The sequence below is a fragment of the Caretta caretta genome, chromosome 16 (genome assembly GCF_965140235.1).
Source record: "Caretta caretta isolate rCarCar2 chromosome 16, rCarCar1.hap1, whole genome shotgun sequence".
Lineage (NCBI taxonomy): Eukaryota > Metazoa > Chordata > Testudines > Cheloniidae > Caretta > Caretta caretta.
In genome coordinates, this window is record NC_134221.1 from 5,632,974 (window position 1) to 5,646,628 (window position 13,655).

General features: G+C 55.9%; 1 protein-coding gene across 3 annotated transcripts in view; it reads left to right on the forward strand.

Annotated features, from left to right (window-relative positions):
- The first annotated feature begins 5,061 nt into the window (after positions 1-5,061).
- ABCA2 (ATP binding cassette subfamily A member 2) overlaps positions 5,062-13,655 on the forward strand; it is a 146,607-nt gene continuing 138,013 nt past the window's right edge. For 2 of the 3 annotated variants that reach the window (XM_048822414.2, XM_048822416.2), the window contains exon 1: positions 5,069-5,614. In XM_048822414.2, the coding sequence (XP_048678371.1) occupies positions 5,549-5,614 (66 nt within the window). In that variant the 5' untranslated portion in view covers positions 5,069-5,548. Of the gene's footprint in view, positions 5,615-13,655 lie in introns of all 3 variants that reach the window. The other variant, XM_075120554.1, reaches the window with a different exon arrangement.

Consider the following 13,655-nt stretch of genomic DNA (forward strand, 5'->3'; position numbering starts at 1 on the left):
GCTATTAGAAACCCCCTTTACTCTGACCCCTCCCTGCCATCAGTCACCTTCAACAACATGCCATGTGGGTGCTCTGGTTCCACAACCAGACCAAACTACACCTGGGAATACCTCATTGCTGAGCAAGGCACTGTTACAGCAAGCAACCGGGCCACCAAACCAACAGCCCTCCGCCACGCTTCCAATAGGGGCCACAAACCCATAGCTCATCCCCTGCAAACCCAGAGCTGTAATGCACCGTGTGGCCATTGCTTATGGCTCTCGGCCTGGAAACCACCACCTCCTCCACTTAGTTGCCAATGATCCTGAGAAACTCCATTGCTCCCCCTGCCTTCCACATACAGCCCTGCAGCAACCCTCTTGTGCCCCCACCCAGAGGGCCCAGTCTTCCTCCTGCACCCTGTACTGTGGCTGCTGACTGAGTCTAACATCCCACTCGAGCAGCCCACTCTACTCCCCCGTGGGCTCTCATACATCAGATGTGTACCAGGGACGGGGGAGGCAGGGGCAGAGTTAAGGTTGTTTGTGTAAACTTCACACACACATTGACATGGCCAAGGTTTTCCTCTGGCGTTAATGATCATTTCCACCCCTTGTGCAGAAATGCAGCCTTTTGCGACGCACGCACATCTGTCTAAATGGGAGGCATGTGTGTGTGTGGTGCGCTGAGTGGAGCGTGCGAGGGAGTGTGTTTTGACATGCCCACACGGGCTGCTCTCTCGGGTTGATGATAGCGTTGTGGCATGGATTTCCCAGGCAGCATTACAGCCCTAGAGGGTGTAGGACAGCGTATCCAGCTCTGGAAAGGCAAAATACCGTAGCAATGAATAAATCACCAACAGTCTTTGCCCTTAGTCAGCTAGCTCTGGGCCTGTCTGTTCCCTGGGGCATCGGCTGCTGCTTCTGATAGAGGAGAATGATACTCTCGGCATGAACGGGGGTTCCCATCACCTCATCAGTGTCATGTCTGCCCAGTACGGCTTGTCCACAGCTCAGCCTGTACAGTTTGCCCCATTCCGAGTGGTCTTCATTATGTCTCTAGCACCCCAAAGCGTACCAGGCTCCTGGCTGCAGCAGGCTTTGGTGGCTTAATTCCCTTCAGCGGCTTTGGAAATCCCAGTCTCCTCAAGCTGAAAGCGCTGGCGAATACATTGCTCCGGTGAGTTGCCCCACTGAGCAGGTGGGCTACTTGGTGAGTACAAGTACTCACGGGCCTGTCTGCAGAATCGGGGCCTCAGTAGAGAAATTTGATAGAAGGACTTGCTCCTTCATGCTCACCTTTGGGCTGAGCACTTACTGCAGGGGCGGCCCACGTGGGGCTGTTTGAGTAGAAAGCACGGGGCATAGGAGGGTTTACAGGATAGGAGCTACTGAGGGGAAAGTGGGGTGGCCCAAAGGCAGATTCTGCTCTCACTTGTGTTGATGCCGCCTGGTTCACAAGCAGCGAATCTACCTCTCCCACAGGATTGCAGCTCTGCCCCCTGCCCCTCAGGGACCTGCCCAGGATAGGACAGCAGTGACTGCCAGGCGCAGACCAGGCCGAGATGAGAAGCAGCTCTCTGCACTCGCCCTCACGAGCCTCTGGGGCTTGAATATTTTCATACTGCAGTTAAAGATCTAGGGGCTGAACTGTTTTGATACTTGGACACCAACACCCACACATGTAACGGGTCTCCTGTACTCCATGGGTCAACCTTGCCTGGCCTGCCGCATTACCAGGGCTCCCATGCTCTGCAGACGTCAAGGAGCCTCCTTGCCATCCTGCTCTTCCCTGTGCCCCATCTCAGCCCTGTCCTGGAGCTTGACTGGCGCTCCCAGCTCCCCACAAGGGAGCTCCCAGCTCTGCTCCTTGGCTCACCTGCCCTGCTACAATACAGGTTTTCTCTTAGCTCTCCAATCCTTCTGTGCCCTGCTCTGCAGCTTGGCCCTGAAGTGCAGCATTGGAGTGGTGCCCTCTCCTTCTCCCTTCTCTGGCCACGAAGTCTTGCTTCGGAGTCCTAAGCAATAAATCTGTGTGCAGATCTTCAGGAGAGTCCCTCTGACACAACTAGTACCGGTCTCTGCTTCCTCCCACCCTGCTCTGTTACTTTTGGAAACATTAGGAAAGGTAAGACCCCTGCATAATAAAGCTTGCCACATTCGATGGACGTGAATGCAAACGGTGGAGACATTAAAGCACAAAAGCCAGGCATCAAAACTCCACATCTTGGGGCTTATTCTCCCGCAAGCAGGTTTCAGAAAATGTGGCAGGCAAATTAGCTCTTGTCCGTGATTGGTGGCTGTTTCCCCTCCGCTTAAATATCTCAGCTGCTTTACAGGAGAGTTTGTTTTCGGCTATCTCCCTGGGCGTGCCTGGCAGAAGACAGTGTGATTATTTTCTCCTGCGCCAACTGAAGATCAACAGATCAGATTGCAATGATATTTTTATACTAAAACAAAACTCTTTGGGGCTGACGTGGTGCGATGAGACAGCTCAGATAATCAACGCTTAATTTCTTCCAGAATGCACATTTTCTATTCAGTGCCCATTTGCTTGTTATACCCCATCCGGGGTTGTTCCAAAAGCCTGTGCACCTTTGACACAGCTGGACTGACTTTCTTCATGGACGAGGTCAGCCCTTCCCCTGTGAATGGGCTTTCAGAGCAGAACCTTAATTCTCCCTAGTATTAACTGTTTGTGGTATGACAGCAGCTCGAGGCCCCAGCCATGATCAGGGTCCCCATGCTAGAGTGGTCACCAACAGGTACTGTGAGTGATCAGAAGCTAAAGGAGAAGCTTGAACAATCTGTGGTGAGCCAGCGGTTTATTTGTGAAGGTCTGAGCCACAGAGAGTCCATGGAGAGGGAAAGAGGAGGAGGTTTGAACAAAGAACTCCAATTTGAGAAGCAGGATTTTCTGTGTTCTAGTCCTGGGTCTGACAATGACTCCCTCTATGTCTCTTGGTAAGGTAAGACTTTTCTGTGCCTCAGTTTTCCCAGCTGTAAAAGGGGTGCAGAGTGGAAGGCTGGTCTACCGGTAAGGACACTAGCTGAGGAGTTGGAGGCCCCGGTCCCTGCTCTATCACAAATTTCCTGTTGGATCTGGGCAAGCCACTTAGCCTCTCTCTGCCAGTTCCCTAGCTATAACCGAGGGATAATAGCACTTCCCTGCCTCACGGTGGTGCTGGGAGGTTAACACCAAAAAGCATTGGGGAATGCTTTGAGATCTACCAAGGGAAGGCTATATAAGAGCTAGCTAGGGTGGTGCATTGTATACACCTGCTAGAGGGAATAGTGACCTAGAAGTGTACCGCGAGTGCTAATAACGTAACCTGCTTTATTTCTGAATTCTCCAAACACAGGGCAGCCGGTCCCCCAAAAGGGTTCTGGGCAGGAGAGTGTGTCAGGGGGCAACAATAAAGATTCAGAGTTGCTTTTTCTGATGCTGAACAAGGAACTTGATTACAGTAAGGAACCCAGCATCACCCCAAAAGCTTTTCCTGCCTAGACGCTGCCCCAGGGCCCCGCTTCCTGCCACAAATGTAAAGAAACAGTGCCCACGTGCTCACCAAGTCCAACGGGGGCTGTAGGGCCAGGCTTTCAGGTACTCAATCTAAAACACCATGGGCACACACTGTTGCCTGAGATGATAATGCTATTTGCTTACCCACCTCAGAGGGCTGTGCTGAGAACTGATTAGTTAATTATCCAGTGCTTTGAAATATACAAACTATGTGTCCTGGCTGAAGGCTCTGAAGGCTACCTGTGATGTAAACTAGCAAAAGGTTAATACAAAGCGGAGAAAAATACATAGCAGAGGGGCAACTCTGGGACAGCGAAATGACTGAAGGTTCAAAGTAGGGAGGGAAATATTCCCCAGTGTTCAGGCGACAGAGGGAGAGGCACAGGTAAGGAAGCATGAAGGAGATGGAGCAAAAATCTGAGAGAAAATGGGGATGAGTTTGCAAGATGGGGGAAAAAAGCCAAAGTCTGTAAAATCTCAGGGCGCAGGAAGAGGCCATGAGCTTTAATTCCCCGCTCAGTTCCTGAGGGCAGTGTGATCAGTGCCTAATTTGAAGTGAAAGAGGGGCCAGGGCTTAAGCAATTTTTTTACATTCATAACTGATGCAGCAAGTCCAGAGGTGCTGGGGCTATGAACTGCCCGGCAGTGTGTGTGAGGGTGGGCCCAGGGCTGTGACCAGGGTGGGGTGAAGGGGAAAAGACGCCGGGGTGGAAAAATGGTGCCGCAGGTGATGTGCGTGGGGCATGTGCCCCCCCATTTATTGGTTGCACCCATCCCCCAACCCTGAGTGACTGGGTGGCCCGCTGAGGTGAGTCAGGGGGTGAAGGGGGCGCTCCCATGTTGGGCCCCACCGTGCGGGGCTGGCGCCATCGCTCGACCCCCCCCCCGCCAACATGCCTCTGCACCCTTCTATGGGGTGGTCACCCCGCTTATATTGTGTTCCCCACTATCAACAATTACGGATCACCTCTGACTATGGGGCGGAAAAATGACAAAAACCAGCAGGGGGCGCAAACACGCCGGCTCTTCCCAGGCGCTAAAACGCCTACTTCTGGCTCTGCCCACAGAGACCGGGGGGCTGCACGGGGGGGTGCCCGGCCCCAGAGCGAGTCCCAGCCCTGCCCCACTCAGACACAGGGTGGCGGAGACACCCGGGCCCAGAGGGGGGAAGGGACAGGCCGGGCTGTGGGTCCTGTTCCGATTACTGACCACCCTCTAGCTCGGGGGCCTGCAGCGGCCATCCCCGTGCCATCCGGCCTGCTCCGGCCGTTGCCCCCGCAGCGGGCTCTGGGGCGCGCTCACCCGGCGGCGCAGGGCGCCGCTTGCAGCGCGGTCCTAGCGCAGCGCTGTGGGGGTTGCGGGATCGAGCCCTGCTCCCGCCGAGGTCCCCGTCCCGGGGAGGGGGCCGCACGGACCCCCCGGCAGCCGCAGCCGCAGGCTCGGTGCCGGCACTGCCCGGGGCAGAGGGGCTCACACGGGGAGGGCCGGGCAGGAGGGCCGAGGCTCTGCGGCTTTAAGAGGCAGGGCCCCGGCGCCGGCAGGGGGTGGGGCTCCCTGCGACGGAACCGAAGTCGCCGCAGACCAAGGGCTGGCCCCCGCCAGCGCACCTCCACCTGCGGGGCTGCCGAGCGCCACCGGCCCGCGTCTGCGGGGCGAGCAACCTACCCCCGAGCGGCGCGGCGCGGCCTTGCCCGCCCCCTCGCCAGCCCCGCGGCCAGCGGGCTCCAGCGACTGACAGCGGCCGGCCCCGGGAAAGCCCCGATCTCCGCCGCCAGCGCGCGAAGCCCCGGGGCGCGGGGCCGGGACGTTGCTCCCGTTCCCCCAGGGCGCAGGAGCCGCCGGCGCGGAGTCCCGGGGCGCGGGGCCGGGACGTTGCTCCCGTTCCCCCAGGGCGCAGGAGCCGCCGGCGCGGAGTCCCGGGGCGCGGGGCCAGGACGTTGCTCCCGTTCCCCCAGGGCGCAGGAGCCGCCGGCGCGGAGTCCCGGGGCGCGGGGCCGGGACGTTGCTCCCGTTCCCCCAGGGCGCGGAGTCCCGGGGCGAGCCAACATGGGGTTTCTGCACCAGCTGCATCTCCTGCTCTGGAAGAACGTGACTCTCAAGCGCAGGAGCCCGGTAAGGCTGCGCGCTGATTCCGTTGCGCTGGGGTGGAGGGTGACCCCTGGGCCGGGCGGCCTGCCGGGGCGCGGGGTTGCCAGAGGAATGAGCCGAGCCGCTCTTCGGGGGAGGGAGGTGAAAGGGCAGATCCGTAGAAATCTGCCGCTGTGATGGGGGTGGAAAGCGCTGGCTGGCCTGCGAAGGGAGAGACCGGAGGGGGAGAGCGGTCTGGTGCCTGCGAGACCCCCGCTCCTCGCCGGTGGAAGCTGCAGCTTGCTTGTCCCTGGCTAGCAGCAGCGGTGCAACGGGGCTCAGGCCTCTGAATGCCTTCCCTGCCGGGCCTGGAGATCCTGGGCTGGAAAATCTGCCCCCTTCCCCCAATCAGCCTCCCAGCCCAGAGGCCGGGAGACCTCGCTCCCTGCATGCAGTGAGGTGGCAGCTGAGGATCTGCACTTGCTTTGGTGAACACCCATGTCTATTTAATGAGCTGCAGGAGGGTGAGGGGTCACTTCAGAGCCCCCCTCCCTGGGTCTGCAGGCGGCTGGTGTTTTTATTTCTCTTTTGCCTTTGAGCGTGAGGCTGCCCCCCCCCTCCCAGGTGTGGGTCTAGGAAGATGCAATATCCCAGGCTCTGGCTATGTGAGGTGAATAATGGATGGGCTCTGGATGCAGAAATCGGGTGCTGTCTGGCTCTCTCGGTGCCGGGTGCATGCAGAGATAGCTAGACTATATAAACCCAAGGAGTAACCAAGAGAGGCCGCTCCGAGTCTGGTGTGCGTGTGTGTGTGTTACTGTGTGCTGTGTCCTCCACGCCTGTGTGCAGCAGCAACAATTGGGCCCGGTACCTGTGCAGCCTCACTGTGGGCTAGGGTCACCTGGGTTACCCAGGGGCCTTCTCCGGAAGGGGCACCGTAGGCTGGTGCCGGTTCAGAACATCTGGGATGGTTTCATGTTGTTGCCAAGATCTACAGCTTTGTCATCCTCTCCCCCCGTCCCCGCTCCCCGAAAGCGACTAAAATCCCAGGTTTGCCGTGCTTCTGTCAAGCTCCATTTTATTATCCCCCTGGATGTGGCTGTTACGGGAACACTATCACAAGCCATTTGTGTCCATGTGCTATAAATAGGTTTCCAAATCATATGTGGGTCAGCTGCATCTTTCCCCATTTGTTAATCTGGAGAGAGCTTTCCTGCTTTTGGGTGCTCAGGAGGCAACGCTGCAGGCTGAGAGAGGTTTAAGGTGTATAGAGGCTATGCCCCTCCACCAGCCTGTCCCCTCTCTGATCCCAAGGACTGTATCCGATCTCTAAAAGGAGAATCAATTTGGTATCTAAGTATGAGGGGTCAGAGAAGAAGCACAAGAACGAGTAGAGGGTTAAGAAACCTGCCTTATAGTGACAGACTCCAGGAACTCCATCTATTTAGCTTAACAAAGCGAAGGTTAAGGGGTGACTTGATTACAGTCTGTACGGACTTACATGGGGAACAGACATTTAATACTGAGTTCTGCAGCCTACCAGAGAAAGGTGGAATATATTCTGGTGTCTGCAAGTTGAAGCTAGACAAATTCAGACTGGAAATGAGATGTAAATTTTTAATGGTGAGAGTAATTACCCACTGGAACACTTTACCCAGGGTCCTGTTGGATTCTCCATCACTGACAAGACTGGTTAGAAAAACATCCCATCTGCTCTAGGGATTATTTTGGGGCAGGTCTCTGGCCTGTGTTGTACAGGAGATCAGGCTAGATGATTGCAATGGTCCCTTCTGGCCTTGGAATCGGTGAGGCTATAATGATTCTTACTTACATTTAACTCATTCCCTTCCCCCACCCCCTTTGGTCTGATTCATTGTTAAGAAATCCCTAGGCTGGCGAGTGTGGTTTGTAGGCTGCGCAGAGCTCTGTCTGCCGAGCGAGCTGCAAGGGCCACTGATTTAAAGAAGAATTAGGCGCAGGGTAATTAATGCAGACTGCGCTTGCGGGTTCCTGAGCAGAGGAAGTTTCTTCCTTGGTTATTTGGCTACAATCCTGGGGCTTCGCTGGGTGACCGGGCGAGTGAAGCCGGGTTGGGGGAAATAGCCCTTCCCAGGCCAGCGGCGGAAGCCCATTCCTTGGATGCATTTGAAAGCACAGTGGACAAAGCATTGGGAACAGGCAATGCGTCGCTGGTGGGATTGGGAGGGGGGCAGGTGACATGGTCTAATTAGCCTCTGATTTGAGGGTTAGCAAGCAACTGCTTCAGAAATGTTGGGCTAATATGTTTTCCCCCCTCAAGTAAATACAGATCTTGCAACCGTTGCTCACATCAGCAGCCCTCCGTTCCATTGAAGTAATGGGGGAACTTGCATGAGTGAGCGCTTGCAGCATTGGGCCTTATGTCATCCTTGTATCTGGAGCATCTATGTCTCTGATTGTCCAGCTGGGACCTGCTTGTGGAGGGAAAGATCAGGCAAGGCTGGGCAGAATTCTCTTTTTATGCTCAAAGCTCTGCTCTCTCCAGGCCCACTAGTTTTATTCGGAGGTACCAGCGCTGAGTCATCCTGTTGCATTACTAAGCAGTGCTGGCCAGTCATGCTAAGGAGCCAAGCCTTGTGCTGTGAATTCCTGCCCCTAAGGAAAGGTGCATAGGAACCTCACGCTGAGGGGTTTGGAGGGTGAAGTCCGGAGCTGGTAAATGCTCAGGGCAGGTTGGCTTTATCAGGTCTGACACGTGACCTGGGCGTTCTCCTCCCCAAGAGTGACACGTGGCAAACCCAAATGGCTCCCGAACCACACTGGCCACAAAAGCTCTCTGATTAGTTCCTCAACAGCTGGGCAGTCACCAGGCTGAGTGGGCTGCATGCTCTGTGCACTAGAAAGGAGGCTTTTTGCTTTCTCAACCCTCTTCCCACCTGGCTCAGCTTCTCTGAAGAAGGGGCAGACGGACAGCGGGGGGTGTCTTCACAAAGCTGCTGCAGAAGCTGCCATTCTCCTGGCACTGGGGCTGCCCTGTTCTCTGGAGCAGGGAATGTGGTGGATCCAGCTGCTATGAGAATGCAGAGCCCCCCCAGTTCAGGAGTGTGGCAGCACCCCCTGGCTCAAAGTGGTTTCCATTATATACAGGGTTTGCAGTTTTAATGGCTCCCAGCACCCCCACTATGCAAATTGTTCCAAGCCACTGCCCCCCATAGCAGTGTGTGTGGGCTACATACCTAGCTAGATGTGCCTCGGGGGCAGTGTGGAGGGAGGGGAAGCAGGGGGGAATGCGCAAGGCGTGCGTCTCAGTTGCTAAAGGAGGGTCAATAAGCTGCCCAGGTGGGTTGTGCTGGCATGATGCACCTTGGAGCAGTGAAGTGCTGCCGGGGGGATGCGTGCCGAGCTAGAGTCTGCCCCCCTCCTGCTGGACAGCGCCCTACTCCTCTGATACTGGTGAGGGTCCTGAGGAGCAGGGTGTTCAGCACAAGGCTGGCAGAGTCTGACCAAGAAGTGGCACCTCTCCGCCCACCCAAAGAATGTGTGTGTGAACCTGGCAAGCCGTGGCCCAGACGGGAGCATGGCACACGCCACCTAGGAGCGCATGCGCTGCGTGGGAACTTGCAAAGCATTCATCAGAGCAGCCACCCAAGCAGGTGCTGTGGGAGCCAGGGATCTACTTTGCAGCAGCATCAGTGTGTGGGCGCGCCCCCTAGGCTCTGTCTCTGTGCAGCCTGTTTGGTTGGTGCCTGGCACCTCGTGAGCACCTCTCCTGCCACCCCTCACTCCTGCTGTGGGCTGGGCACTGCTCTCCCCTAGCGTGCACCTGGTTGTGACCTGTGTGCTCCCTGCCCGAGGCATCGCGGCTCAGTGTGGCCCAGGCTCCTTGCCTTGCGTAACTGGACACGCTTCCCCTCTGTACCAGTGTAATCTCTGTTTTAGCTGGTACCTCAGCCTAGGGCTGGGCTGAGTGGGTGGGTCAGGTGCCAAGGTACATGGACCAGGCTGGTCACAGCAGCCCTTCCCTGCTCCTCCTGTTTGCTAAATAGCTAGCAAGTCTGCCTGACCAGGCAAAAACGGAAACTGTGCCCTGCCAGGCAAAAATACCCATCTGAGTTGGGTTCCAGTCTCCCAGCTGCGCCCCAGATGTGGGCCGGGGGCAGCTGAATAAGTGTAACTTCCCTCCTCTCCGCAGTAGGGCCATCTCTCCTGTTTCCAGCTGGGATAACCGATTAGTGCTGCATGCACCTGTCCCGTGCTGTGTGGGACTGGGTACAAGGCGACATCTCTGCCTTCTCCCAACCTTCCCAGAATCATGGATAGGATGGTCTTTCACGCAGCGGATAAAATATTGGCCTGGGAGTCAGAAGAGCTGGGTTGTATTCTGGTCTCTACCATTGACTTTCTCCGTGACCTTGGGCAAGTCACTTCCCTGCTCGGTGCCTCAGTTTCCCCTCCCCCTCTGTCTTGTGTATCTAGATTGTAAGCTTCTCTGGCAGGGACTGCCTCTTGTGTGTCGGTACAACACCTGGCGCAATGGAGCCCTGAGCTCAGCTGGGGACTAAACGTTGCTGTAATACAAATTATCAGCTGTGAACAACGTCTTGTGTTGAAGTCTAAGGCTGTTTTTCTGAAGGTGCGGAACGTCTGCATTCCCCAGCCACTTTGAGGGCATTGGCGGGTGCTCAGCACTTCTGAAAATCAAGCTGCTTGTCATTTGGTTCCCCCGGAGAGGTCGGCTGGGGCAGGTGGCCCTGGGTTACTGCGGTGATGCAGCAAGGAAGGGCAGGGTGACATCTCTGCTGTCACTGAGCAAACGTTAGATGGGCGCTGTGGGATGTCACTAACGCTTCACTAGTCACTTTCTGCATCCCTCTTCCCTTCCTTCCTCTCTATTACCAAGATGTTTGTGATCTTGCTCCTCCTTCGCCAGCCCCATCCTCCTGCCCGATTCCCTCGGCAAAAGCCTAAGCCGGCGTCGCTGCTGTCAGCTGCGGCATTGGGATGTGGCGCTGCCCGCATTAGGATCAGGCAGCAGGAGAAAGGGGGCTGCCTGGGAAAAGAAGAGGTGGGAGGCAGCAGTGACTTGGCAGGGAAAGCGTGAGAGTCTTGTGGCATTTCATTAAAGGTTCCCTTGCAAAGGGCAATTGTGGGACTTTCACTTTTGCGCCTTTTAGGGTGCGTGTCGAAGGGGTGGGGGCTGGCTGTATTTTTGACATTAGAAATTCAGGTCTTGTCTACCCTGGAAGAGTCTGTAGCTGACTGGAGATCCAGCCGAAGCATTCCCCATCAACAGAACTACGCTGAGGTGCAGTTAAGATGGAGGGAATGTCTCGGGAAGTTCAAGGTCTATGATTACAACATCCCAGTAATGTTCTCTTCAAAACCAAGCATTTAAACCAGGGTATTCAGAGTTAAGGTTTCACTTTGTTCCAGATGTGTGAAGGTAAGAAATGCACAGTGAAGGCATCCAAACAATCTTCACTCGACCCCGTTGTGGTGCCATGCCAGTATGGCTAAGGGATTCAAGTATTTGGAGTCCCAGATTATCAGGGTTGGAAGGGACCTCAGGACATCTAGTCCAACCCTCTGCTCAAAGCAGGACCAGTCCCCAACTAAATCATCCCAGTCAGGGCTTTGTCAAGCCTGACCTTAAAAATATCTAAGGAAGGAGATTCCACCACCTCCCTAGGTAACGCATTCCAGTGCTTCACCACCCTCCTTGTGAAAAAGATTTTCCTAATATCCAACCTCAACCTCCCCCACTGCAACTTGAGACCACTAGATCGCATTTACTTTAAACAAACATTTGTGTCATATTTTCTTCCTCCTAATTGCATCACTGCAGGGCAAAGTTAAGGTTATTTGCATGCCTTTGCTGTGCATTTCTTACCTTTAACATGTTTGGATTTACGTGTAATCTGAACCCTGAATTTCCTGGGTTTTTGTAATGCCTGGTTTGGGGAGAATTACAAGCTTGCCGGAGTTCCTTATAAAGCCCCAGGCAAGCCATTCTGGCCTTGAAAGTAAATGCTGTATGTTTGGGGAAGAGGTGCTGGGTTTTTCATACAGAATAGAGAGATTGAATCATGGCATGAAAGGCACAGCAGAACTCAAGCTGAACTCCAGGGTAATGCCATGAGAGCTGCCAAGGAAGTGCAACCCGAGTGGGGAGATGATTTTTGTTCAGACTACTTGAAATTCTTTAACTCAACCCTTGTGTGTATGTGTATGGGGTGGCAGGGAGGATGACACTTGTTCTGTGAAGGATTATTCCCTCCTGCTGCTTGGCACAGGACGGAGCCCCCACCCACAGCCAGAGTCCCGTTTCTCTTGACCCTCCGACTGGGAAGGCCAAACTGTATGTGCAGCATGTTTCTAAAGCTTAAAGAAAAGAGGGAAAAGCTGGGGAAGGGGAGGCAGGAGAGGGCTTCGTTTGTTAAAACCACCCCCAACAGGTTGTCCACACCTGCTCTCTCTACCGTCAGGGTGCAGAAATGGTCCCAAGTCCTTTCCAGATCCTCTCTCTGAGCTCTGTGCAGGATCGGGGCCCCAGTTGGGAGCCTCCAGTGAGAGACAGCCCTTGCTGCTGAATGGAGGTGCTGGAGCTGTGACCCATGCTCCTAAGGGGGGGTTCTGAAAGATCAGGTTTAACTCTTTGGACGCTAGCTCTGGGCTTTAAGAGTCCCTGGTGTTCTTTGTACTGCACAGGGTCAATGTACTTATCCTTCGGGGGCGGGGGGGTGAGATTCAAATAGGGTGTCACCTAACACACAGACTCCTGGGCTGCTCTCTACATACTGTACAGAGCAGGGGTCAGCAACCTATGGCACGCGTGCCAAAGACAGCAGGCGAGCCAATTTTTAATGGCACGCTGCTGTCTGCCGGGGACAGCAGCGTGCCATTAAAAAACCTGCCCTGCCCTGCCCTGCCCGCTCTTCTCCGCCCACCGCTCTCTCCTTGCAGGGCAGGCAAGCTTCCCCCTCCCCGAGTGTGCAGGGTTCCTGCCCCTCCTCTGCTCCCTCCCTGCGGCAGATCAGCTGACGGCCCTTGTTAGGGAGGGGGAGAGGGAAAAGCAGAGCCCCAGTGGGCTCTCGACATTGGGGAAGGGGGTGGAATCGGCATATCCCCTCCAGCCCCCTGCCATGAGCCGCTCAGGGCAGGGGGCTGGGAGCACCCCCACGACCACAGCCCACACCCCCAGCCCTCTGCCCTGACCCATGAACCCTCCTCACACACACCCAGCCCTCTGCCCTCACCCCTGCACCCCCCCACAACCCCAGCCCTGACTCCTGCACCCCCCACACATACCCAGCCCCCCATGCCATGACTCTTGCACCCCCACATCTGTACCCCCACCCTGAGCACCAAACGGGAGCTCCTGCGCGCGCACACACCCCCACGTTCCCACCTGAACCCCTTGCACCAAATGGGAGCTGCCCAGGTAAGCACTCCACACCCAAACCTCCTGCCCCAACCCTTAGCCCCCTCCCTCATTCTAGCTCCTGGCCAGACCCTGCACCCCAACCCCCAGCCCTGTTCTCAGTGCACTCCCATCCTCATCTCGGTGCAGAGAGACGAAGAGAATGGCTAGAATCAGGGAGAAAGTAGGTACCTACCCTATGTGGATAGGGCCGGGACCCCAGACCGGCAGCGGGCTGAGCGGGGCTGGCAGCCGGGACCCTGGCTGGCAGGAGCTGGCGGACGGAACCCCAGACCGGCAGTGGACTGAGCCACTCAGCCCACTGCTGGTCTGGGGTCCCGGCCGCCAGCCCCGCTCAGCCTGCTGCCGGTCTGGGGTTCTGGCTGCCGGCCCCATGCCAGCTGGGGTCCCGGTTGCAGGCCCCGCTCAGCCCCCTGCCAGCCTAGGTGAACAGAACCCCAGGCCAGCAGTGGGCTGAGCGGGCCGGCGGCGTAAGATCAGCATTTTAATTTCATTTTAAATGAAGCTTCTTAAACATTTTGAAAACCTTGTTTACATACGACAATAGTTTAGTTATATAATATATAGACTTAGAGAGAGACCTTCTAAAAAACGTCAAAATGTATCACCGGCACGCGAAACCTTCAATTAGAGTGAATGAATGAAGACTCGGCACACTGCTGCTGA